This window comes from Anopheles gambiae, chromosome 2, assembly GCF_943734735.2.
Source record: "Anopheles gambiae chromosome 2, idAnoGambNW_F1_1, whole genome shotgun sequence".
In the NCBI taxonomy this organism is placed as follows: domain Eukaryota; kingdom Metazoa; phylum Arthropoda; class Insecta; order Diptera; family Culicidae; genus Anopheles; species Anopheles gambiae.
The window spans coordinates 12,812,163-12,837,453 of record NC_064601.1 but is presented as its reverse complement, the minus strand read 5'-3'; the positions used below and the strand labels follow the sequence as shown (position 1 = coordinate 12,837,453).

The 25,291-nt window shown below is 49.1% G+C and overlaps 2 protein-coding genes across 3 annotated transcripts; both read left to right on the top strand.

Annotated features, from left to right (window-relative positions):
• Positions 1–2,892: 2,892 nt before the first annotated feature.
• On the top strand, positions 2,893–15,601 carry LOC1281141 (protein takeout). 2 transcript variants are annotated; one of them, XM_061645316.1, is made up of 5 exons: positions 2,893–3,323; positions 6,350–6,654; positions 14,134–14,508; positions 14,592–14,741; positions 14,809–15,601. In XM_061645316.1, exons 2-5 carry the CDS (start codon positions 6,579–6,581, stop codon positions 14,961–14,963), a joined length of 756 nt encoding a protein of 251 aa, XP_061501300.1. In that variant the 5' UTR covers positions 2,893–3,323; positions 6,350–6,578; the 3' UTR covers positions 14,964–15,601. The 2 variants fall into 2 exon arrangements, with proteins under 2 accessions (XP_061501300.1, XP_003435986.1); XM_003435938.2 differs by having other exon boundaries at positions 3,293–3,351.
• Positions 15,602–19,287: 3,686 nt separating this feature from the next.
• On the top strand, positions 19,288–24,277 carry LOC1281142 (MFS-type transporter SLC18B1). Its single transcript, XM_321082.6, has 7 exons — positions 19,288–20,613; positions 21,359–22,007; positions 22,122–22,287; positions 22,363–22,458; positions 22,532–22,867; positions 22,959–23,084; positions 23,220–24,277. The coding sequence occupies exons 1-7, from the start codon at positions 20,503–20,505 to the stop codon at positions 23,302–23,304; spliced, it is 1,569 nt and encodes a 522-aa protein (XP_321082.6). The 5' UTR covers positions 19,288–20,502; the 3' UTR covers positions 23,305–24,277.
• The last annotated feature ends 1,014 nt before the right edge of the window (positions 24,278–25,291 follow it).

Genomic DNA, 25,291 nt, shown 5'->3' with positions numbered 1-25,291 from the left:
GCAACAAAAACAAACAAAAATTTGGAAATTCTCATTCCGCCCTGGGAACGGTTTCGGCTTTGCGGGCCCGCGGAAAACAATTAACCATTTTCCAGCTGACTCATAAAACCGACAGCGTTTTCATTGAACGGTGGCAACGATGGGAATTCCTTAATCGACTCACCCTCGCATCGTGTGGTAATCGGTGTGGTATTTGTTTATGTGTTATGTGTGTGTGTGTTGTATGTCTAGTTATTGTAGGGATTGCTTCAACTAAACCGCTCCTTTTGGGCACGTCGAAACACCGGCCCGTTCCTGAGAACCGCAAAACAAGAATGAGAAATTGAGATACAAAACAATACAAAACTGGCAGGGGAAACTTTCGGTTGTTGTTTCTTTTTTTTCTACACTTTGCTCTTTTACACGAACTACAAAACAGCCAATGTGGAGCAGTCGAAAGGTTGGTTTGCTTGAAAAACAACTCCCACGAACTCGAATTCGATTGCGCACCAAAGCAGACCGATCTAACGTTATCTTTCCTTTCGGCGCAATAAATTTGCATTTCGTCTTAAGCCGCTTTGCAGCAGCTTGGAGCAATTCGGGTTTTGGATGGTTTTTCCCTTTTTATTTGTTAACACAAAACATCCATGCCAGCCTGAAATGGGACGAAACCTGCTGATCGGAAGCGGCCGTTGCGTAGGGGCGACAAACTCGTTCTGCCCCTGGGAGACGCGTTGGTTCGTTCTCGAAGGATCAATAGTGGTGGCGTCAGAATTCCTATACTGAAATGCTAATAAACTACCCGAAACGACGCTTCTCTGCTTTGCTGTGTGAAACCGAGAAGGGCTGTGACGCTGTATCGGTCATTAGCATCGGAAAGTGATGGTCAGTATCCGTGGGGATTTGGTTTTCGCTTTTGATGAATCTTCGGTCTGTTGTTCTTTCAGCCTGTATATGGCACGTAAAGACAGTGAAAGAGAAACTCTTTTTGGGATGCTAACCCTTAAGCGATAGAAGATACATCAAAACACACAAAATTGATAAAATGTTCAGAAACCGCAAACTAGCTTTAGCTTCCCTCTATACGTGTGAATATGCGAACTCGCGGGTGACTCGCATGGTCAGATTAATATCGAACGAAACAAAAGCCACCACACTCTATCAGCTGCTGACAAATGTCGCAAAAAGCCCGTCCCTGCCCTAACCCAACACCAAACAATGTCCATTGCGTGCGTCCAATTGAGGGCTGATAACTGTAACGCTCCATTTACGCGAAGGGCACGCTTGTAATCAATGATGAAGGCTCTCTCCCTTCCTCTCTGTCGTCACCCTTCAGACACACACGCACCTTTTTCCAGCGCATATCGGTCGAACGATTTTATCTTGCGCAATTAAATGACTTTACCTTGACTTAGATGTTTACCGAGAGCTGATTGCTTTTTGCTCAGCTTCAACACGTTTGATGGCACAGATTAAATAAATCTCATTTTCATTAGGCTTTCCACACAGCAAACAACAAAGCAAATGTGATGAGGAAAGCAAAAAGCAAGCCGAAGGGGGGGGGCAGGATCCAAATGAAAGGGAAGAATGCGGAATTTATATGCGAAACAAATTTAATACTCCAACACCACCGAACCCATTCGGCAATGGGGCAGGATGTTTGTTTATATATGTGTGCCTTTCCTTGGTGTGGAAATGGAAATTTGAAGCAGTTTTCCTTTCCACTCGGTTTAAACTAGAGCGTGTCGAGACACATGTACGTTTTATGCTGTTATGCTTGCCGTTGTTTCGGCAATATCTCACACCGGTTGTTTTAGGAGCGATCTTCATTCGCCCCCAAGGACATGGGCATGTGCGATACCGAGGGCCACGCAGACGAAGCAATCCTCTCACCAGTGAACGGTTCGAAACGCTGCTTCTCGTTGTGTATATGTTGTGCGGCTTCGCTGCCAATACGCTAATGAACACGCCGGTCGTCCTTGAAAGTCGTCCGTACTCCGATTAATGCACTTCCGTCTGCGGCGGCTGATAACGTTCGGCCGGTTCGTTCGATCAAAAACCCCGTTCCTTGAACCGGTCCCACGTCCGAAAATCGTTCACCGCCCGAAATGGTTCGCTGACATTGGGCGGCGTGGCGTGTGGGCGACACGAATCTGCGTCTGTGTGTGTGTGTTTTCAGGTTGAAGCAAATCGCTCAAGGATTAGCAGAAGAGTTCTTATCGGGCCCGGCTAGTACGACTCAACAATAGCAAACCCATCATCAAAATCAATTAGTTATTCCCGCTTCGTTACACCGCGAATGAAGTAATTGACCGGAAATCATAATTCATGAGAGGAGGGGAGACATTGGAACATTGTTTACAATATTTTTTGTCCACTCTTCCCTTTGTGTAACAGCACGAGCGGTTCACTAGTATAAGGTCGACAGATTTGGAGTGCGATTGCGTGCACATGACGTGAAAATATGATAATTTAAGGTCACTCTTCTGAATGGACCGAACAATAACTCCGTTATCTGATCGCCCTCAGCTAAAGCGTAATTATCGAAACATAATAGCGAGTGTTTCTTCTACCAGCGCTGAACAACCGTTCGGGTCACCATGCGGGTGGTTCTGGCACCACCAATAACCAACCGGGAATGGTAAGCGTTATTTAAAAAAAACTGAACCAGGCATTCAAATGACAACGAGGAACACGTTACGGAAGCATTATAGCGAGAATAAGTAAATGCCACTCTTGGAACCGGTATTTCGCCAACCCGGGCGTACGAGAATAAGCCGCGCGCAGCGTTTAACTACAAAGAACTTGAACGCGCGGGTAAGCGACGAACGCCGTGTTTGCGCGCGTGGTGTAAGTACGGTGTGCCGTTGGGTCTGAAGCAAGCAAAAAAAACCGACGATCGATTAGAATTGTGCTGTGAACAGTATCTGGAATTTGATGGATGTAAATCGTACGATAAAAAATTCTTCATTTTCGGTAGCATTGGGAGGAAGCTTTACTCAAAGCCAGTCTGCTACAGTGTGAGCTAATTTGACCACTCACCCACTCACTCACTGAGGTGAGCAACAGCTGAGTGACGAATTGCTCTCCTCGTTCGATTGTTTCGTTTACAACTGCCCGCTACTAAACCACTAAGCCGAAAGAAATGCTGAGAGCAGCGGCAAAGCAAGAACAAACAACCCAACTAGCCCACTGAGCGTGAGCTTTCGCGTGAGTGACGGGCGCGATGTATGTATGTATGTGTGTGAGTGCAAGGTGAGAGAAGCGAGAAAAAAAGCTCGTGCCATATAAAAGTGTGCTGCGCCGAATGCAACGGCTTTATTCGTTCGCGCAAAGTCGCTCCGGTGCGTAGTGCCAGTTTTTTTGGTTTTGGTGCGTATAGTGTTGTGTGTTTAGCGGGGTTTTCTTATGTCTGTCGCGTCGGACTGAACTTTATCTCAGCAGTGTCTCAAGCACTGGTTTCGAGTCGCCTTGCCGTGCACAAAGGCAGCTCTGAAACAACAGCTCGTAAAATTTTCGGCCTTGCGGTGATTATCGAAATCTCCACGGACACAAAAAAAGGAACTGTGACGGTGCAGAAAGAAATGGAAAGCAAGCAAGCGAATGGAGTGGAGTTTGCGATCGGAAAGCAGTTTGCGACACCCTTTTCGATCGATACAGCTTGAACAGTTTTGCGTGTTTGTGACCAGTGTTTTTGTTGTTGTTGTCAGTGCCGTAAGACGCTATTGACGCCAGAGCTTCGAACATTTCTGTGGGTGCATTAATCGTAACACGATAAAGAACGAAAACAGCCTCCCCTCAGCCTCCCCCAGCAGCATCTCGATCGTGTTTAAACGCTCAGAGATGCGGTGGACATTCGAGAAGCTTGTGCCTGTGTCTTGAGAAGCCTAATTTGGACAGCCAACTCATACGCACTACGACACGCAAGCGATGGACTGGACGCGAAAGAGAAGCACGTGGGGGGCGGAGGAAGGCTCTCCCCTGAACACCAACCAGCAACAGGGCCTGCCAAAGGGGAAGGGATGGGAATATTGTGCAAATATCTCTAAACGCCGTGTATCTCGGTTCGCCCGCCGAGGCCGCAGACAACTGCGGAGCGAACCAGCAGCTCGGGCCAGCTGTACGGCGGCGGTGGACGAAACGCCGAAACCAGCGCGATATTTTTAAGCCGTCTCGAAACCGGGGAGTGCCATTTACGATCGGGCTGCACCGTGAATTTCGCCCCGTCCCCATGGCCCATGTTCGCACACTGTTATCCAACCGCGCACCGAGCGTGAGTGTGAGTGTAGCGACACCGAAACCGAACGAAAGCCAACACCACGGACCTTCGTACTGCACTGGCATTCGAACCAATTTCCGAACGCGTACGCATCCCTCGCGATACCAACTCCAATCGCATCTCGGCTGTTGGTTGATTCGATCCTTCTCAGTGTGATCTATTATCAAACTGCCTCCAGGAAAGCTTATCAAATGTGATTCTTATCCTTGCACGGCGTGAAGATTCGTACCCCTGGCCAGTTGGTGGTTTTGCCCAAGTGTCGTCATTCATCGTGACGATCTCTCACGCACACCGTGCCGAAATGAGCACGCAGAATTGAATAATAAACAAGCCGCAGAGACCGAGACGCAAGTTATATAATTCAATTACTGCGCTGCCAGCAGCGTGTGCTTCTCAATTTCTGCAACGATGCCCCGAGAAGATGCCGAGCCTGTTGCTGATCTGCAGCGCTTGGAAGCTACCACGGGATCGATCTGACTCCCGTCGAGGAGTGCGCTCGAGAGACAGAAGGAGACAAGGCTATTTAGGCACCTCCATTCAGAGATGGGATCGTTTTGCGCTTTGTGTCTATTTCGTTTCACACACACACACACACAAGCCAGTCAAGACTGGCATTGGTTGCCCCATTTTGACAGCTTCAACGATCGCCAAATGCATCGTCGGCCGGCCAGCTCGCCCGATTTGTATTGGCGTGGTTTGGTGCGCGTGCGTGTCCATCTCTCCTTCTGTGCAATGCAGAAGCCGGTTTTTCCTCCCATCATTTCGCTATCAAGAGGAGGTGAAAGAACTGGGTCAAACCGAAAGTCGGTCGGATCACAGTACCAAAACCGTAGCGTCGTGGGAGATGGTAATTTGGTCGGCTGTGGCTCACTTGACTGAAAGGAGTTGAGTAAAGTATGAAGATCTTTGCTTAAGTTACGGCATTGCATGCCTATCTTGACTAACAGAAGTAGTTTAAATGCTAAAGTTCAGCTCCATTCCACCGGTTCTGGATGGTGCCACTAAAGTCCGTGATAGATTCGAGAACGGGATGTTAAAATACTATCCTGTCAGCTCGATACCCCCTCATCATTATCCATCAAACTCACCTACAATTGAGGCAAAATCAAGCTATCGCTACCAGAACCAGTCTTCTTAGTAACCCGGTACCCTGCTCTTCTCGAACGCGCTAATGTCTGTGGTCGAGCTATGTCCATGTAATGTCCATTAAACAAACCACGCCACCTTGCACAGATCATTTCGTCCGATTGTCCACCCCGAACAAACCCCACCATCACCATCGTTCTAGGCGTGCCTCGGGTTCCGTATAAGCCGTAGAATAAATCAACCCATGCTTACGCAAGCATCAGCTCAGAAATACTTGACCACATTACGAGCCCGAACTGCATACACAGGCACAGGCACTCTCGTTGCCATTTCATCAACAATAACCTACACCCCGGTTGCTTCATCCGAGGATCGAGAAGGCTGGTGGGGCTGTTAGAGGTTGGAGGACGCCTGTACCGGTTGTTTAATATTAGCCGCTTACTAAAAGTCATCGCTGGTGACACCTTGATTCCCATTCTTCGAGCGCATTAGCACGTAGCACGTCTCGAAGAGCGTCGTTGGATGTTGTTGGAATTGGGCACCGCTGTCGCCATTACGTCCCGATTGGGTGAAAAGTCACCTCAGACATTGTGCTGTTTAAGGTGCACAAAGCGACGATTAGTGGTAATGTCGCACCAGGAAAAAAACACAGTTCTTCTTAGAAGCGATCACGATCCGGTAATCAAACCAGTACAGTAAGAAAGGAAGGTGCTTATGATCAGCTAGAGTTCCTGCTTCGAAGGACTTACCAGGCACTGCCCGTGCCCTCTAATTTCGCACTCCGATGATGTCAGGGTGGTGTGCCCGACCGCGCAATATGCGCTAATGATAAGGTTCGCGTTTTGCGTGCTTTACAGCACGACGAATCACCGGGATGATCTTGTCGTCATCGAATTACGTTCTTCTACCCAGTATAAACACTCACCTGTCTCTTCACCTGTTTGCCAATGTGCTTTAACAAACGACATTGTTTTCCTTCCCGTTCCGGCCATCCGGCTTTTGCAGTGGACAGAGGTGGTTTCAGGCGTCAGAAAGTGTCAGAGATATAAGTGCCGAGCTTGCTCGGATCGATAGGCAAGGACAGAGTTTTCACAGCAATCGAAGCAGTGTGCCGTGTTGCCAACGAACCGCCGGACCAAGGACAGCTCCGGCAGCACTCGCTCCACGAGACGCATTTCAAGCCGCAACACTGTTTGCCTTTTTTTGGAGCGGTCGGCCCAAACGGAGTGTCACGATGGCCGTAGGAAGTCTGCTGGTCTGGAGCTTGCTGGTGATTGCCACCGCATCCGCCGCTGGAGTTTACGAACGACGTAAGTATTCGGTGCCTTCTTCTTATCCTCCTAAACCTTCGCCTTCGCCAGATGTGTTTGTGCAGATGAATTTAAATTGTTAATTTTGAAGCTCGTCAAGGCTGGTCAAGTGTTCATGGGAGCATGCTACCGCATCGGTTAAACATGGAAGATGACTCAACAAATCCGTCCCGACTTCCAAAACTGTCCCACTCCCGAGTGCTCCCCCCGAACGATCGGTCGGTTGTAGTGAAAAGGCTTTCTTTCTTTCCCATCCTCCTCTTCCTTCTCGTGCGCTTGTTTTTTTTAGTTCAAGGTGATCCACTCCAGCTGCTGCGCATAAACATTCCCATTCTTCCCCCCAAACGGGGTGGAGGTGATGATCTTGAAACTCACCCCGCAGGGTCTCCTTGCTGGGGTTTTGTTTTTTCTCTCCCAAATTTGTCGCTGTTGATCGACGGATAAGACAACGCCAAAATCCTCCATTGTGCGTTTGATGATAACAATGCATACAAACACACACACACACACACACACACACACACACACACACACACACACAGACACATTTACTCATAATCCCCTCAGGGGGGTGGCGGGTCTTGATTGCGTATGCGTGCCACTATGCGTGCGTCCGCGTTCAAGCAGCGAAAGTAACCTGCCTGCAGTATTTGCCTGCAGCCCGATGCACACCTTCCGTGCCTGACCCGATGCGGAACCGACCCAAGCAGCGATTAATAGTTCTGCGTGGTTTTGCCTTTAGCCGGGTATTCATTTCCTTGATGCCATGTGCGTGGCCCCTAGCCTCTCTTCCCCTTCCCCCGCTGCAACATTAATACATTCGTATCAAATTGAGCGTTTTTTTGCTGTTGTGTGTGTCTGTTGTTGGTTTCGTTTGGCTTTACTTCTTGTTGGCTTCTGTTGGGATTTTTTTCGATTCAATTCAACTGTGCCTTTTTGGTTACACACAGTTCGAGGCCACCGTTTTCTTCGCCGTTTCCCTTTCTCCTGCAGCGACACGGCACGGTGTCATCATATCTGATTATGATCGCCCCAAACACGAGGCGGCCCTCTCTCTCTCTCTCTCTCTTTCTCTCACTGCCACTTCCAAGTGCGATCATTTTCGATCGGCACCGTACGGGTAGGCGTACTGTTACATCAGGCACGGTCGCACACAAGCGGACACGTGCTGCTACACCACCTGCCGTTTCATTCACGGTGCTAACGATGGTTAAAATTAGCACTCATTCAACAGCTCGTTCAACAGAAAACTCCTGCACAAACTACAGCCCAAAACTACGAATAATGCACGAGCGGACACGTGGGCCGATGCGCCAAACGCATCGTGATCCGCGGCTTGATGAAAATGGTGCCGACGACCTACAAACAAGCTGCGCGCGCACCCAACACTCCCCTAGCACCAACACGAGCGCTTGGCTTGTGCGTTACCTGGGCTTGTGTGTGACAGTAGTTTCGTTTCGTTTTCGTGTGCTTTTTTAGTATTTTTTTTTTGGTGTGAGCTTCTCGACCCGGTTGTTATCTCACCCGAACGGGCTGCACGCAAGCGCGTCTCGCGGCCACTGCCGATGATGTGCCGGTGGGACGACTTGAATGAGAGTAAAAGTGAGAAACCGGAGTGGAGATTCCGGCCCACCATTGCACCCCGGACCCGTGACCAGACGCGTCGTTGTCGGCTGGGTATGGAGGAGTAATGGCACATAATGGGGAGGTTTCTCCCCAGCTCCATCTCCGTACCACCGGTGTGACCTATTTTCATCCCACCCAAGTCTGCAACCCTGTCTGCGCTACTTACACACGGCTCGGTGAGCAGAGCGCGGTGTAGAGCGGCACAGCGAGAAGGAGCGACACACCGGCACACCGTGGATTCCAACGAGCCAATTGCGCTTGTGGAGAGGGATATAGGTTCGCTTTCAGCCCTCACCATCATCACTTTCGCTTTCGCATTTGGCTTCACAGCATCACAGCTGATCGTGGATCGTGTGTGAAGCCCTATTCTTGATGCTATAGGAGAGGATCTTTATATTCAAATTTAAACGACTAGCTTTTTTAATAAAACAAGTCAAATAAAGCTCACAGAAGGAAAAGCGAATCAAACAAAATGCTTTACCTTCTATGGAAAAAAATCGTTTTGACAACAAAACCTTCAACGGACTAAAAACATATCAAGCCAAACATAACAAAGCCAAACACATGTCAACAAAACCTTGGCAAAAGTCCGCTTGTCTTTGTGCATTCAAACAAAAAAAAACACACACATCGTACAAAAACGCAACAACAGATCCGCAGAAGCTACGTGCACAACGATGAAGATGGTCACTTTCGGTGTGCCACTTTCCGCTTTGGTCGCTTTGGGAGGATGATTACGCAATGCTGCGGCCCGATCGGTAGCAAACACCGCGGCACCGGTAAACCCGTTTCAAGTTCACGAAAGCGTCTTTTCGCCTTCATTTATTTATTGTCATGCTTATGCTTGTGTGTGGTGCGAACCGTCGGGTGGCTTTTTTGAATGTTTGCTTTATCAATTCCACAGTCGAGGGTCTTTTTTCGTGTGTGAGTGTTTGTGTATGTGTGAACTTGAACCGTGTGGCGCTCCAAGAGAGCTGAGCAGGGAGGGGTTGAGTCCCTTTTTCGGCAAAACATTTGGCCGGCCAAAGCTTCTTACTTCACCCCTCTTTCCCTCCATTGAAGTCCATTGAATGATGACCTAAGATTGGGGAGAGGGGAAGGGAAAGGGTTTATTATTTTATTCACCGTTCAATGTCGAACGGCGCGCAGCAGATCCGTACGGCGCGCTGCTTTGCATGAATGAATGCCGTCAGCCGGACGGAGTCATCTCTCCCTCTCCCTCGCGGTCGCTAGGGCGCCACAGCTAATGATAAACTTTATGATGAAATGGACAGCGCAAGCGCCCTCGATGCTGGCACCGCGAGCCGACACGGCGATTACCTCAAAACCGGCCAAAGGGGGAAAGGCCGCGCGCTGCGCACAAGAATTTGGCCCCGTTTGGGCGTACCCCGCCCCGGCCAGGAAGTGTGGCGGAGTTGTGCTGGCGGAGAAGCAGTGGGGGCTATGACGGGGCGAACACCGAGGGTCTTTTGAAAGGTTTCCTTGCCCGGTCGCTGTGAATCAGCTGCGCCGCGCCAGACCCACCCCGGGAATGTCTCGCGCGCTGCAAGGCAAGGCGCGTTTCTGGTGACGAAAGCGCGCTTTAACCTACTCTCTCACACCGTTGCCGGGCGCGGCACAGGAGAAGTGGCGACTTTTGCAAGTCACCTCGGCGCTGGCCATCGGCAGCCAAAGGGTGCAACGTGTGTGTGTGTGGTTGTGTTAAGCCGGGATGCTTTCGTTGCGGCCTTTCGGTTGCAAGCGAAACGGCGAAAAATAATGCTGATGATGCTGGACCGGCGCACACCACATTTGTTTGTCCATTCGGCACAAAACACTTGTACGGATGTCGAGTGGTACCGAATGGTGGGCAAGCGGTGGGTGAAAGAGAAAGGGAAACAGGGGGGAGGGGGGAGAGCGGTTGAGAAGCAAAGAATGCGCCACCGTGCAAGCGAAAACAAACCGTGAAACGCCGTTTTAGCACTGGACCATTGTTTTGAAAGCTGTCCACCTCCCGAAATGAACGACCCTGACTCATTTCGAAAGGTGCACCGCACGGGGGGCCAGCGCCAGCAACGGATCTTGCCCACCTTTCCACAAGCACAGTCGGTTAAGATTCCGCTGCGAGATGACCAGTGGCGGGAAATTTGGAGTGCGCGTGTTATTTTTCATGACACTTCTGCAGCTTAGCAGTGCAGTTTTGTAGCTGAAGTATCGAATGTATACTTTTGTTTGATGAAATTCGTCTATTATATGTTCTACAATTGTAACATGTTCCAATTCTAGCAACTTGTCGATGGCTGCATAATGTTAAGCATTTAACCAAATTTTAGCTAGCTTTGCGGCCTTCTAGACCTTTTTATTAAACCATATATCATTCAACTCATGGAGGCAAAAGTCATTTCGTAGAGGATGTTTTCTGGCTATATTGGTGCCAAAAATCTGACTAATTTCACAAGAACTTCGGCTTAGGCTGTTTAATACGCACACGAAGAACCAGTCCAGCCTATTGTTATTTATAACCTTACACTTTGGTTGACATTAACGCTTGGTTTTCTAAACCGTATAACATATCAACCTTACATTTGAACAGGATCATTGTTGAAAGTATTCTCATTCAGCTGTCAGAAATGTATTCAGCTGTCCAGAAAGCCTCAAAGCCAACACATGAGCACAAATATCTATAGGTTTCCGACATTAGACAGCCATCGCTAGATATCCGTGTCTGCAGTTGAGCTGCAAGAGAGCAGAACATTTCTGTGTTTGATCTTAATTTTATCTCCCATATAACTGGAGTTAGCTTTGATCGTAGTAGGAATTACGAAAGCTCAATTGAATCGATGACAAAAGAATTTCAAGTACAGTTAAATCTCTCTAAGACGAATCATCAATTGACCAAAAGCGTTGAAAGCTATTTATCTTTGAGATACTAAACTAACGTGAAGATATGCAGTTTCCAAGTTTTTAAACTATAGCCTTAGGTTTTAAACTTTTGATCGTGAAATGTGAACAGACATTCAAATACTCTGCCTAAAGAATTTACGAAGCCAAATTCTTCTTGAACAGACTGCATTTTAGAGAGACTTCACTGTATTTCTATTTCTAGACACTTTTCAATCACTGGAAACACTTCTCTTAATCAAATCCAAATAAGCACCTTTCATTCTTTGTACAAAACCGTATCATAGCCTACTCCAACCTGCATAATCATTAGCGCAAGCGACTCGCGTAATATACCTCCCAGGAAACTCTTGTCTTGTTTCCACGCACCCTCAGATCATTGTTTGACGCACCAACTAAAAAAAAAACAAAACTCACCCCGACCCAAAGCCACATATCCTCAGGAAACGGCACACCAGGGCCACCAGGAGCCCCAGTTTCCACGGGCCGGCGTAGGGAAGAGCCCCTCCCGCAACATCTGGCATTCTTACACGCAGAACCATTCTACCCCAACATCCTCCATCTCCCTCCCCCCTCCCCCGCAGGGCAGGTGAACTCTACCTCGAGCGCACAATCAAGCCTCGCGCTACCTCGGATTGGCGCATTTGGACGGATTGTGGGGCTCTTGGGGATGTCGAAATCGGTGCGTTGTGTCTTTTTAATTGCAACCGTACGCGCGCGCGCGCGCTCCAATGCTGTTCTGGTGCGCTCTCGTTCAAGAATGGTGTCTTTCTTCGGTGCGTGCGACCCGTGCGTGGCCATGTGACCATCCGATCCGTTCGCCTTGCTCTGCAAATCGTCTCGTGGCTTGAAACGTGGACGTTCGTGGCGCAATCAGTGCAGCGTGGCAGCGCACGGGTTTTAGCCAATCGTCGCGCCAATGTCTCTTCTTTCTCGTAGGGCGGTCGAAGCCATCGCTTCAAGGGTGCCCGAAATGTGCAGAACGTGTGTACAGGTGTGGGGAGGAGGAGGAGGTGTACAAGCAAGGCCAAACACGCACAGACACAGAGAGGTAAAGCCACACACTGCCCCGTGGTGATAGCTGCGTGTAGTAATCGTACGCAACCGAGATCGAACTCGAACGGCGAACGCGAGAATCGCAACGAGCAGCTGTAGAACGCACCAGATCAAAATTGTTCATCTTCTATCGGAAAACACTGCGGTTTGTGTCTCAGAGGCTGTGCCCCATTAGAGAGGACATTTGGCCATTTAAGGGTGATCCTCTCTCTCTCTCACATACACTCGCGCGCTCCCTCTACCCAAGCCCCCACTGCCACGGAAACAGGTTTCCCGCATTAGCACCTTTCGCAGCCGGACATACATTTTCGAACACTTCTCGTCCGCCAAGGGTCCTTCAGGCGTGCCGTGCCGTACGTACGCAGCGCAAATCTTAACACTTTCCGCAACAACGCGACGGACAGCGCAAAATACGTCTCCCCTGCGACGCTTTGCATAATCCGTGCAGCCGCCCTAATTTACCCAACCATTCGTCCGCCCGGCCCAGCTGAATGCCGAGAACGGGCTTAATTATCCTACTTTCCTACCGCACAATTAGCTCGAACAGGTTTTGTTTTCTGCGACGTCGTCTAGATCTTTCTCTGCCCTCGGCTCTGTACTTTACCGTGTACGGGCAGGGGGTGGTTTAAGCCAAGAACCAAGTGCCCGAGCGCCCCAAACCAATTACGTCGGTGTCCAAACTTTTACTTCCTGGACTGAATTTGCGGACCGCGCTACTGCGCCAAAGTCACAGGCACAGGTATGCAAAGTAGAACAAAGCCGACAAATGGAACCAGGCCAAGGATCAGGAGTTGAAGGGGGAAAGAAGAAAAAAAACAAGCGGTCCCGTTCAAGGTCGCCAGATGAGATGGTGGTCGAATTTCTTAATTTCTTAGTGCCACAAGATCGCCGGTTCGAAGGTGTCGAAAAGCGCAATCAAGCGTGAGGTGTTGAAGATCGCCTCAACTACAGGCGCGAGGAAAGTTGCAATCCCAACCGACGGTGTCCCGCTGGGGCAATCGGTTTTGTTTGCTCACTGTTTTGGAGGTCATTTGTGCTGGTTCATGCTGGTGCTCACGGTGCGTAAGTGCGTTAAAAATGCCACCTTGCATCGCGATCGTTATCGTTTCCAACACCGATGTAGTGCGCGAGCGGTGGGTGTGTTGCAATACGAAAATGGCAATCCTAGGCAAACGACCAGCACTGTAGCGTTGGGAACGCACAGTGGGAGCGCACGAGGACATACTTACGCGCACTCTAGTCTTCACCGGAGTGCACCTTGCAGCTCTGCAGTATTTTTGATATTATTTACCTCTCGTTAAAAGTTGTGGAGATGATGCTCCACCGATGTTTTGTAAATCCTTCATTTACGATCGTCTGTTTGCACCAACAGCCTTGGCAAATATTAAACTCATCTAAAGTGACCGCGGCAGTTTACCACACACAACTCCCTACCGTATGGCGCTTTACGAACGGAAGCGCAACACACGCTACAACGCGTTGCAACAGTGGACAATGAAATCCTTCAACGGATCGGATGTTTCTTCCACCGGATGCATGACCTGAAAACGGGCGGTTGGTTTTTGATTGCTTTTACGCTCCAAAAGCGATGCGCACCGTTTGCCACCGCGCGCAAAGACAGTTGATCCATTCGAATTGCTTTACAAACGCTTTTGATACACTTTTACGAATGAAATAAACATGCACATGGCGTCAGACTATCTGAAATTAAGGTTGTCTTTTTTGTCGAATTATTACGAGTCTTGCTTAACTGCGCCTAAATGTATGCAACCTTTGAAACAAACTTTCGTTTACTAATAAAATGTTGTTTTAAAAACTCAATAAACATGTAGAAATACGTAATACAAAGCACAAACAATCCAATAAACCACTTCTCTTTCTCTCTCTCTCTCTCCCCCCGCCCCCATCTTACCACAGCCTCATACATTCTGCCCTGCCGACGAGCTGATCCCGAGATTAACAAATGTATCCGGAATTCGCTCAACTTCGTCAAACCGTACGTTGCCCGCGGGCTGCCCGAGCTGAAGACGCCGCCACTGGAGCCGCTGCGCATTGAGGAGCTGGCGATGGAAAACAATGCCGGCGCGGTGCGGATAAAGGCCCTCTTCACGGACATCGTTGCGCAGGGCGCTGGCAACTACACCATCAAGGAGGTGCGCAGCGATCTGAAGAAGCTGCGCATTGACATGAGCATCGCGATCCCGCGGGTGGAGACGCGCGGCAAGTACGAGGTGATCGGTAACGTGCTGCTGCTGCCGGTGCGATCGAACGGCGAGTTCTGGACGGAGTTTTGTAAGTAGAGGAGGAGAGAGGGAAAAAAATGTCAACTGCGACAGTTATTGACTTCCCCCATTCCCACGTGCTTTTCGTTGCAGCGGACATCACCGCCATCGCCAAGATCTACGGTAAGGCGGTCGAACGGGACGGTGAGTCGTTTATGGGCATCGAGAAGATCAACGTCGACTTTACGATGAAGAACGCCCGGTTCAAGGTGAAGGACCACGTCAACACGCAGAACGTGCTGGGTAAGTGCCTTTCACTTCCGATCCATTTTTGCGGCTCAGTTTGCTAACACGGTAACGCTCTTTGCAGGCGAAGCGATCAACCAGTTCCTCAACCAGAACGCGAACGAGCTGATCCAGGAGATGAGACCGGCGGCCTCCCAGAGCATCGGCAAGCTGTTCCGAAAGTTCTTGAACGATGCCTTCACCAACCTGCCGACGCGGTTGTGGCTGCTGGATGACTAGGGCCGCGTTACCCGTTACGCGTTACTGTTCTCCCATCGTAGCAATTAGCAATTCGTTCTTAAAGCATAGGTGATACACAGTAGTAGTTTTAAGGATCGCGCAATGTGCTGTGCCAACTGCAAACACGCGGAAAACGCGAAACACCTTTTCGTGTCGTTTATTTTCGAAACAAAAAAGCCCTTTTTAGTAAAGGTAGGACGACGATAGGCAAATGAGCAAAAAAAAAAGAGAGAGAATTACTTACAAATTGTAAACATACAACATAAAAGAAAAAAAAACTATTTTATTCCATTCGATCTTTATTTGATCCCACACGAAAGCAAACGCCCAACGTAGTTTAAGTGTTTGAAGCGACAAACGATGGCGTACAAAATGTTCTAACAATTGCAAGGAGCGACACTGCAATTTCGCTTACACATTTAGATCATGTTTTTTAGTGAAACATAAACAACAAACAAAAATACACTGACCAAGCATACACGCAAGCAACACAAAAATCGGACGCGATCATTTTCCTAGCTGTAAGGTGTAAATATTTCGTCGTGATGAAAGCAAAGCGTAGATGGCGGAAGCGATTTTCAAACCACAAACCACAATTTAAATAAAGTGAAATTAAAACAAAAGTGAAGCAAACTGAAGTTACCACTTTCTCTTGTCAATTGTCTATTGGAGGTTAGATTGGTTCAGATAGGAAGGCATGTAAGTTAGATTTTAAAATCTAGAAAAGGATTAGGAGATCATTGCCAGATGCCTTCCGTCTTCTTGAGACACATTCTAATGTTCTAAATGGCTCACTAAAGTCTTCTTAACCTTCCCATCGCAACGCATCGCCCATCGTACGGTCGAATGTGGAACGTCTCTCTATTTACCCTACATTAAACAGCGTACAAATACAGTGTCACACTGCCCGGTAATCAGTACGTCGGCGATCCATGGCGTCGAATGCGTAATTGGCTGCGTCGATCTGCTCCACTTCGACTTGGGCACCCCGTACCACTCGCGCTAAGGAGGACTAATTTTTCGCTCAAATTTATTGTTTCCGCCGCAACGGCTTATCAGAGACGCAGCGGCCCAGGCGACGACCACGACGACTTCTGGCGCCTTCGATCCACCGGTCCTGACTAGGGCGCCCGTGAGCCGTAGAAACCTACACCCCGTCTTACGAGCCTTCCCCCAAAACCTCAATCGAAGCCCGCCGTGGTCTATTTTTGAGCGTTCGATTGTGGAACGAGAGTGAAAAATTGCTCCAGCGACTTCCTCTATCTCACCAAAGCCAGCCAACCAGCACCGACAGGCGGACAATCGTCGCCGACACGGCCGTTTATTTTTAGCTTCACCGAAGTGCATGTGTGCATTACTAAATGTGTTTGAGTGTGTGTGTGTGTGAGTGGCTGCATCTTCCCAGCTATCGAAGCTCCGGTTCAACGTAACGAGCGGTTGAAGGCGGTTAGCCCAACCCGATCCAGTTTGGGCCGGTTTGGGGCTAGTCGACGTACCCTCGCCCTGGCCAGATGTGGCAGCGTGTGGCCCTTTTGCTGGCTGGCCACGGCGGCAAAACAATCTAAGAAGGAAGAGTCACGCGCGTGCCTACGATCGAACCCGACCGCCCTCGAACGGCCCCGATTGTTCTGGAGCGTGTGTGTGTGTGTGTGTGTGTGGTTCTGAAGGGCTGGGCCGGTGCAAAGGGTTTCGCTTATCGCGGTTTCGAGGGGAGAGAGAGGAAAACATTGCCAACGATCGGTCAGCAATGCTGGCTGACGTTGGTATAATAATTATGTGACGGCATTGTGTTATGTTTTCACTGTCGCACTAGTACCATACCAAAGCCATTTGATGCTGCTTTGCTCAGGAATTGGATTAAGCAGAAGAACACAAACAAGCTTTCATTGTCCTTCGTAATAATCAACTCGTTTCATTGCACGATTCATTACCCCCACGACATGTTTTTATTTTCATAATTCCTTTGCACTATCTTGAGCTTCTAATTTAGCAAAGCATAATAAAAGAAGCTCCGAACGTTTCAATGTCATTCAATCAAAACGTGCAGTAGCGCACGCAATCCAAAAACAACATTACACACAGCGTAGTGCCGAAGGTCACCACTCCCGATTAGTCTCGACATTTAGTTCAACCCGAAAATTGCCCCCACCGCCGAGCTAACTGCGCACCCCGGCGAGCAAACCCGAGCGATCCACCAGTCGTACACTAATTTTGCGCAATAATTTCGCGATCACTGACCGGCAACTACCGCACAACCATGCGGCTTCGATTCCTACTCGCCGATTTCCCCCGGACAGGCGATAATGTTAATTGCCGCAATCGGCGTAGTGCGAGCAATTTATTAACAGTCAAATTGCTGCTAGCCCAGTACGAGCCCGGGCTGAGGTTCTCCCAAAAGAGGCCCACTTGACAGTGCCCTGCCCGAAGGCTTCAACGCTGATAACGAATTGCTGGAAGACGCACACAATCGCACCGGAGAGGTTTCGCTGGCCGTTCTGGGTCCTCTTTTCCGGGTGGTCATCGATCATCATCGATTCATTCATGCGTTTCGGGTACGTCGCGTGAGAAAATGACTGAGACTAGCAGTTTGGGACCGTTTTTTTGGGATGATTTACTGCTCAGTGATTTTTGATAGGCAATTCGATACATTATCATGATAAAAAAAACAAAAGGTTAAGGATCTGATAGCAAAAGAAAACACAAAAGTAATTCTTCATCTTGAAGCTTAGAACCGACAAAAAAACCCAGTCTATCCCAATAGTTTTTCAATTGCTCTGTAGTAAACGCATCGCAACAGAGCCCAATCCAAAATCAACTTCAAATTAATCATTTAAAAAAAAAACACCAACATAAATCGGCTGGCGCGTCATGGTGATGCATGCCCATCCGCTCACTATCAGTAATCAGTTGCTCTAAAAATAAAGAACCCAACCGAGCAGCCGCAAAGACATCAGCACAGCGAAGAAGAAACAAACAAAAAACTGTCCCATAGGAGGGCGACATGTTATGTCGTCGGCCCCCAGAGTACTATCAGCGAGCTGGGCGCTACAATCAAACGTGCTTCACGTGGAATGACAAAAAAAGGACGATAGAAAGGAAACCTTTGCAACCTTTTGGCCTTGCGTAAGTTTGCTGTGTCAAATTCACAGGAAGCAAACGGCCCAAGCGGTTCTGCGTACGTAACGCTTGAGGATAGGGGTTTTTGCAAAAACGGGAGTCTAAAACTCTTGCACGAACACAGGCAGCACTATTCGATTACTCGTGCTGATTGTGTCTGCCATTGGTTTTTTTTACGGTAATTTGTGAAAGATTTGAAAAGAGAATGACAACCTTTTCAGCATTGTTGCATCATCTTTCGGTTCCGGTTGTTGCTAGTCGCTAGAGATTGGGCGTCGAGTTGGAAGAACGACGGTGTACACGGGGAATGCCAAAAATGTCCTGTCTGCCATTACTCACATAATGAAGGTCTAAATCAATGAATACTTCTAAACACAGCCTCTTATCAACTGCTGCTCGCCAGGTGCTGTCGCGATACGAGCCACTCAGTACGAGCCCGCGCCTGCCAGGCTATCGATCGATTTAAACGTCCGTGAATCATAGGAATCGTGTACGTGTAGAGAGCCCACAGCAAAGACGCGTGGCTCCATTAGGGTCTCGGGTCGCTTATCAGTCGTACCTAAACATACACGGAATAGGCTATGTTATATTTAGCTAATCCCGTGCTGTCTCTCTCACCTTTACCCTACTCGGCCTTCTTTACTCTTTCTAAAAACAAAATCTCATGTGCGATTCTGCACGTTTGATCTCCCGTGTGTTGACTATTTGTGTGACTAGTGGTGGGTAAGGAATGAATAATTGTTTTGCTAATAATACCTATCGTCGTATCGCTTTCGGCTGATATGTTGCTGGGGAGATGATAGAGAGAAAATAAGGAGCACGAAAACTACCCGAACAAGCAGCTCAATGCCGAACGTTGGCTCACTACAACGGAACACCGTCAACTCAGTCAGCAACGGTAACACACAGCTAGAATGATCATTATGTTACAAAATCTCATTTTTTTGGTTATTGATAAATGATGATCATGACAAAAAAGCTATCTTTCATACATGCAGTGAGCGCATTTGCAGTGAAATTAATTTCCTAAGAATATTGTTTGTAATAATTTAGCAAATAATGACAATTTTATTGAACTCGTCCAGTCCCCGTACATTCCCACTGTGCACAGAGCCGCTTGATAACGCGTACCTCTCGCACACGGCTGCAATTTCGTACCGAAGTACCACCGTACACAACCATTCGCCGACACTCGAGCTGATACGGGGCAGGGCAGCATCTTCCCTGTGAGCTGGCAGCATCCAGTGCGATCAGTCCCTTCGCAGCCAACGACCGAACATCCTCCCGGGCCGCTCAGTCGCAGTGCTCTCGATCGCGCGCGGGCGCCCACACACACACACGCTCTCTCTCTCTCTCTCTCCTACCTCGCTGTCTGTCTGTCTGATCATCTCCCATTGGAAACAGTGTTTGGCGTGTATCCCTTTCATTTTATATCCGTAGCCCCATTTTATATCGTGGCCGTGTCCTTAATGTGACTGCCAATCACGACCAAACAAGTGTTCCCTGTGTACCAAAGATGTGCCGGTCAGTGTAATCGAAGCATTTGCAAAGCAAACGTCCATAAGCAGCAAAGCAAGTGGCCCCATCGATCCACCGTCATTGTACCGGAACAACTACGGGTTGCGATTATTGTGCGCTCGGGAACACCACCAACGCCCGATTCCGACCGCTCGGCGCAGTTTCGGTTCAGTGCCAGCCAGTGCCACCACACCCAGCCATCACAGTGTCCGTGCCCGTTTGTGTCAGTGTTTGTGCCTCGCCAACAATTCTTTGTCCGACAGTCCGTGGCGATTCTACCGTGTTTGCGAAGAAAGTTGCATTGCCCGTATCGACGTCCGCTCCGCTGATTGGACACGAGAGAGCACCAAGAAGTTATCAATATCGATAGGGCAGCAGCATCGGCGGGTGGCAGCGCAAGGTGTATACCGTATACTGCCGGCCGAGGTGCAGCGCACGGTGCAGTGCACAAATCCGACACGATGCTAAATCCCGTGCTAGGCGCCGTGTCAGCATTCTGACCCATCCGACGATAGAACATCGACCGGTTTCGCTGTGCGGCTGTGTTTGTGTCCTTGGTGGCCTCATTTTATTTCATCCCGTCCCGCGTAGTGGTAGTGGTGGTGGTGTATTACACTGAGAGCGTGATTGTCTGACGAGGGTAAATAGGACGTTTGATCCCGTGCAGTGAGGCTTAGTGCACAGTGCTATCCTAGAGGCGGAAGGACGAAGCACAAAAGAGAGAAAGAGAGCCGTGTAGTATACAGGCATTTTGAGGCAGTGTGTGAGCGTCGCCGTACACTGGAAGGTGTGCTAGAGTAGTGAACGGCTTTGCAGATACAACCGATCCATCGGTCAGCTGGACCAGCGCGTACATACTTCTTAGTACATCGAAACCCATACATACACACATACACATCGCACGATGGCGCTAGACTTCACCCGACGACAGTGGCTGACGCTGATGATTATGGGGCTGGCCGATTTTTGCAACGCAATCTGCGTCAGCTTACAGGCACCATTCTTCCCTAACGAGGTACGTAGGCGAAATAAAAAAAAAAAACACACACACGGAAGTGGTCTTAGTGCAGGGTCCCGATTGTGTCCTATTCTCGAAACAGCTGCAGTAAACACTGTGTGGTGTAAATACAGGACAGTAAATATAAATACAGACAGCAAGAAGCATGCACGCTGTGCTTGTGAGCATTAGCTCGCGCAGCATTTGACGTCAGTGGTTTTGTAGCGGTGTACTAAGATACGTGCGGTTGTACTAAAACCGCGTAGGTACTCATGAAGACAATGAAAAAAGCTACTTTTTTTACTGTTTGTCATGCTTTCTTGGTGCCAGCGAGCGACCGAACACATCCGATGCAATCAAGAATCGTAATCGTGGTGGTACAAAAATTGATAAAACAAACGTCCGTGCATGATTCATCGTGCATGGTTTGTCTGTTTGGTTTGAAATCAAAAGCGCTATAGCGAACCAAACACCCTATGATGATGGTCCAGCTTCTCTGGAGTGCAAACAAAAAAGGCTCACCAAAGGTGTTGAAGGGTGGCGCCGAGGTTGGCTCACATTTCACGAGCGCTCGAATGTCACGGCGACGCCGTTATCTAACTGTGCTGTGATGCACTACAACTACACAGACGCACTGTTTATTGATTACCTTCCATCTTGCCAGTTCGAGAAAATATATCATTTCCTGATTACACACATGCGCCCGCACGCGTACTGCATGCCATTTAACCGTTCTTCTCCCTTTCCCACCTTCCCTTTGCAGGCGGAATCGAAAGGGGCGACCGCGACCGAGTACGGGCTCGTGTTCGGCATCTTCGAGCTGGTGGTGTTCATCATCTCGCCCCTCTACGGCCAGTACATCAACCGGATCGGGCCGAAAGTATTATTCAACAGCGGCATCTTTACCACCGGCACCTCGGCCATCCTGTTCGGGCTGCTGGATCGCGTGCCCGGCCACGTGCCCTTCATCACGCTCGCGTTCGTGATACGCATCGTGGAGGCGCTCGGCAATGCCGCCTTCCTGACCGCTTCCTTCGCGATCATTGCGAAAGAGTTCCCGAACAATGTGGCCACCACGTTCGCGTCGCTCGAGACGTGCTTTGGGCTGGGGCTGATCGTGGGCCCGATGGTGGGCGGCGCGCTGTACACGGTCGGCGGGTACTACCTGCCGTTCGTCGTGCTCGGTTCGGCCCTGTTTGTGACCGCCATCCTGACGCTGTGCATCCTTCCCAAGCACCCGAACGAGCAGCAACCGAACCGGGAAAAGTCGGCCTCGCTGCTGGCGGTGCTGAAGATCCCGGGTGTGGTGGTGTGTGCGCTCGCCATCAGTGCGACCAGTGCGTCGATCGGGTTTCTCAGCGCTACCATGGAGCCACACTTGCGGCAGTTCGATCTCAGCCCGATCTTGCTCGGTAAGACAGTGGGATTGGGACAACGGTGCGCCTGAAACTATGCAGCACGCATAGCAACAGCTCACCGTTAACGGACGAACTGGGCTATTAACACACTGTCGCTCTCGTTTGCAGGTGTTGTGTTCGTTATCAATGGAGGAGTGTACGCACTGACAGCACCGATCTGGGGCTGGGGTGTGGACAAGTTCCTCAATCCGAAGGTTGTCTCCACGGTGGGCTGCTTCCTGGTCGTCGGAGGGTTCTGCATGGTTGGACCCGCATCATTCATCCCACTAGAAACGTACGGAGTCCACTGTGTGTGCGCTATACCAAAGACGCATGACATTAAACGCATACTGCTTGCCTCTTCTTGCAGGAACCTTACATACGTCATCATTGGACTGGTGCTACACGGACTAGGGATTGCTGCGGTGCTTGTTTCCAGCTTCACGGATGCACTTAACATCTCCATGTACGTTATTAACCTTCCCAAAGAGCCCATCTTTTGCACGCTTCCTAACGGTTCCCCTTGTACTTCGCCACAGTAAAAAAGGACTGCCGGACAGCATTGAAACGTACGGCATGATTTCGGGACTGTGGACGTCAACGTTTGCGTTCGGCGCATTCGTTGGACCGTCCGTCAGCGGGCTGCTGTTCGATGCGATCGGATTCCGCGCGTCGACCGTCTTTATCATTGGGCTGCAGCTGGTGGTCGGCATCATTACAATACTGTTCCTCTGCTTCGAACGTTCGCCTGCGCCGTACAAGGAGATCTCATCGGTGGAGTCGCTGATCAAGCCAGCCACCAGCGCGCAGGACGCTGACTCGCACAACGAGAGTGGGGCGAGCCGTACCAGCAGCCTTGACATCACCTACCGGGGGTAAGTTGCGCAGTGACGTCTGGGTGTGTATGAAACAAAACGAAGCCTAATCATCTTCCCGTACCCGCCCGCACTTTCCAACCTCCAACAGCAACAAGTTGGGATTCTCTGGCAGCCAGAGCTCGCTCATCGGGTCTTGGCGCCCATCGGTAAACAATCTGCTAATCAGCAACAGCTATCAAAGCAAACAAGGACACTGGGCACGCTCCGTCACCGAGTAAGTGGTCGCCGTTGGCGGGTCAACAAAACAATGCCCACCCGACCGCCCGCCCATCGGGTCACGGGGATGGCCTGTAAATTAGTAACCCCTTTTTGATTTGGGCCCTTTCATGCTCTTTTTTTCTTTCGGCAGGCTAGAGACGAACAGCGGCACACAGTACGGGACGCACTACGGAAGTTTCGACGCACGGCCCGGTTATCATGATACAATGGCCTAAATAGCACCGTGTGTGCATCGCTGCGACCTATGTACTGTGTTACCAGCGCCAGACGTCGATAGGCTCTAGATTGCCGTCGACCCGCCGCTAGTGACCTTGCGGATCGGTATTTTTTGCTTACTGCTAATGCTGCGCTGTTGAAGTCCCGTCCTCATCCAGCGCACTCTATACCTGCCACAAGACAACCAGCTTAACTAGTTGTAACTACCTCCCCCGGTGTGTCTGAGCGCAACGGACACATCGCTTTCGTCGTCACTTACGCTACACACACGACGGCAGATACACACCTACACGCTATACTCTCTTCTGTCCAGTGTTGTAACGAAGCATAAGAATACCCTGGAGCACGACTGTAGCGCCACGGACCATATCCCAACTCCAATACTCAGTGAGGATATTAGATCGTCTTGTTTTTTAATACGTTATATGCACCACCATCCATCCCAGATACTCAATCGATAGCTCATCGAAAGACTTCCCCCTCAGGCTTAGGCAGATGATCGGACCAATATCGCGAGACGAACTTTTGGCAGGATTCAACAGTTTCCAAGTTTCTCGATAATACCTAAAACAAAATATTGGCATCATCTGCACCCGTTCGGACGATATTCGGCCGTGCGAACCTTAACTTTTAACGCCATCCCTTACCACCCATGTGTCCCATGTCTCTCGGAATCCAGCTCGCTTTCAGCCCCTGGAGCGGTGCCATGCCGGCCGACAGCCCTGACCTGTGCGTCAGTCGCACCCCAGACCATTAGCCGCGGCCAAAAAGGGTGACCCGCCTGCCTGCACTGGCACGATGAGCCAGCTTGCCTGCGAGATCTCGGCGCAAGAAGCGAGTCGGAAATAATCCAGCATTATGTGTGATGTTGATAAGTTTTGTGCGGTGTGAGAATGAGAGTATGTTAGATAAGGCATGTGAGCAAACACACAAGTAGAAAGGAAATAAAATATTGTATTTATAATCAACAGACCACGCTGCGTGTACGGTGGGTAGAGAATGGAGAAATGGGAGGATTTGGTGGGTTTGTGTACGAGTGGGTGTGCTGATCGGTGTACCAATGTAGAGGTGTGCGTTCCGGAAAGTTCGCTGTCCGCAGCGCAGGAACAAAACCGACGAACGATCGTCACCGCGCGAACTGGATCTTCTTCCCTTTCCGGCGGTTAGCTCGGCACAAATATGCGTTGTAGTAATGATTGTCCGATGACGACGTATCGTACGGATGGTGATGCTTACCCAGTGGTGCATTGTCAACCGGCAGCAAACAATCTTATCGAAGGTGTACACAGCACTTCTATTCAAACTGTGCCTCCTCGAACTATCTCGGTCGAACGATTCATTCATCTGTTCGAACTGTTTGATTTTATAATTAACTACTACGTAATAAATAGAACGCAACGAGCACGTAGAATTGAACACCGTCGCACGAATGTTTAAAAGTTAAAGCTTTTTTTTTAATACTCATTCTATATTTTAACGGATTTTTCAAGGGTTTTAACGCGCCAACTATATGTCAATATAAGTTTACCACTAACGATAGACAAACAATATTTCAGAATACACTAAATTAAGATGTATATTCAAACAGTAGTGCATCAAACAGTCAAAATAATGTTACAATACATTCGCAACGATCTATTTCCAACAGCATCGTTGTGAAACATTGTGTTTTGATACAAATTTACGGCATCGCAACGGTGATTTTAAATCTCATCTTAAAGCGCCACCTATACGTCAGTATTGGTAGCATTTAAGGAATGTTCTTTTTCGCCCTATCGTACAGTATGTGACAAAATGTGGTAGACACTTCATTCTACTGAAATAAATGAACATCTTACTTTAATTTAATTTTTAATTATAATTTAATCAAGGCATTTTAACAACAAGTTATGTTGTACTTAAAATATTTAAAGTATAATATGAAAATTTCAAAATAAAAACACAGATTTTTTGTTGCAATAACATTCACAACGATCGCGGTACAGT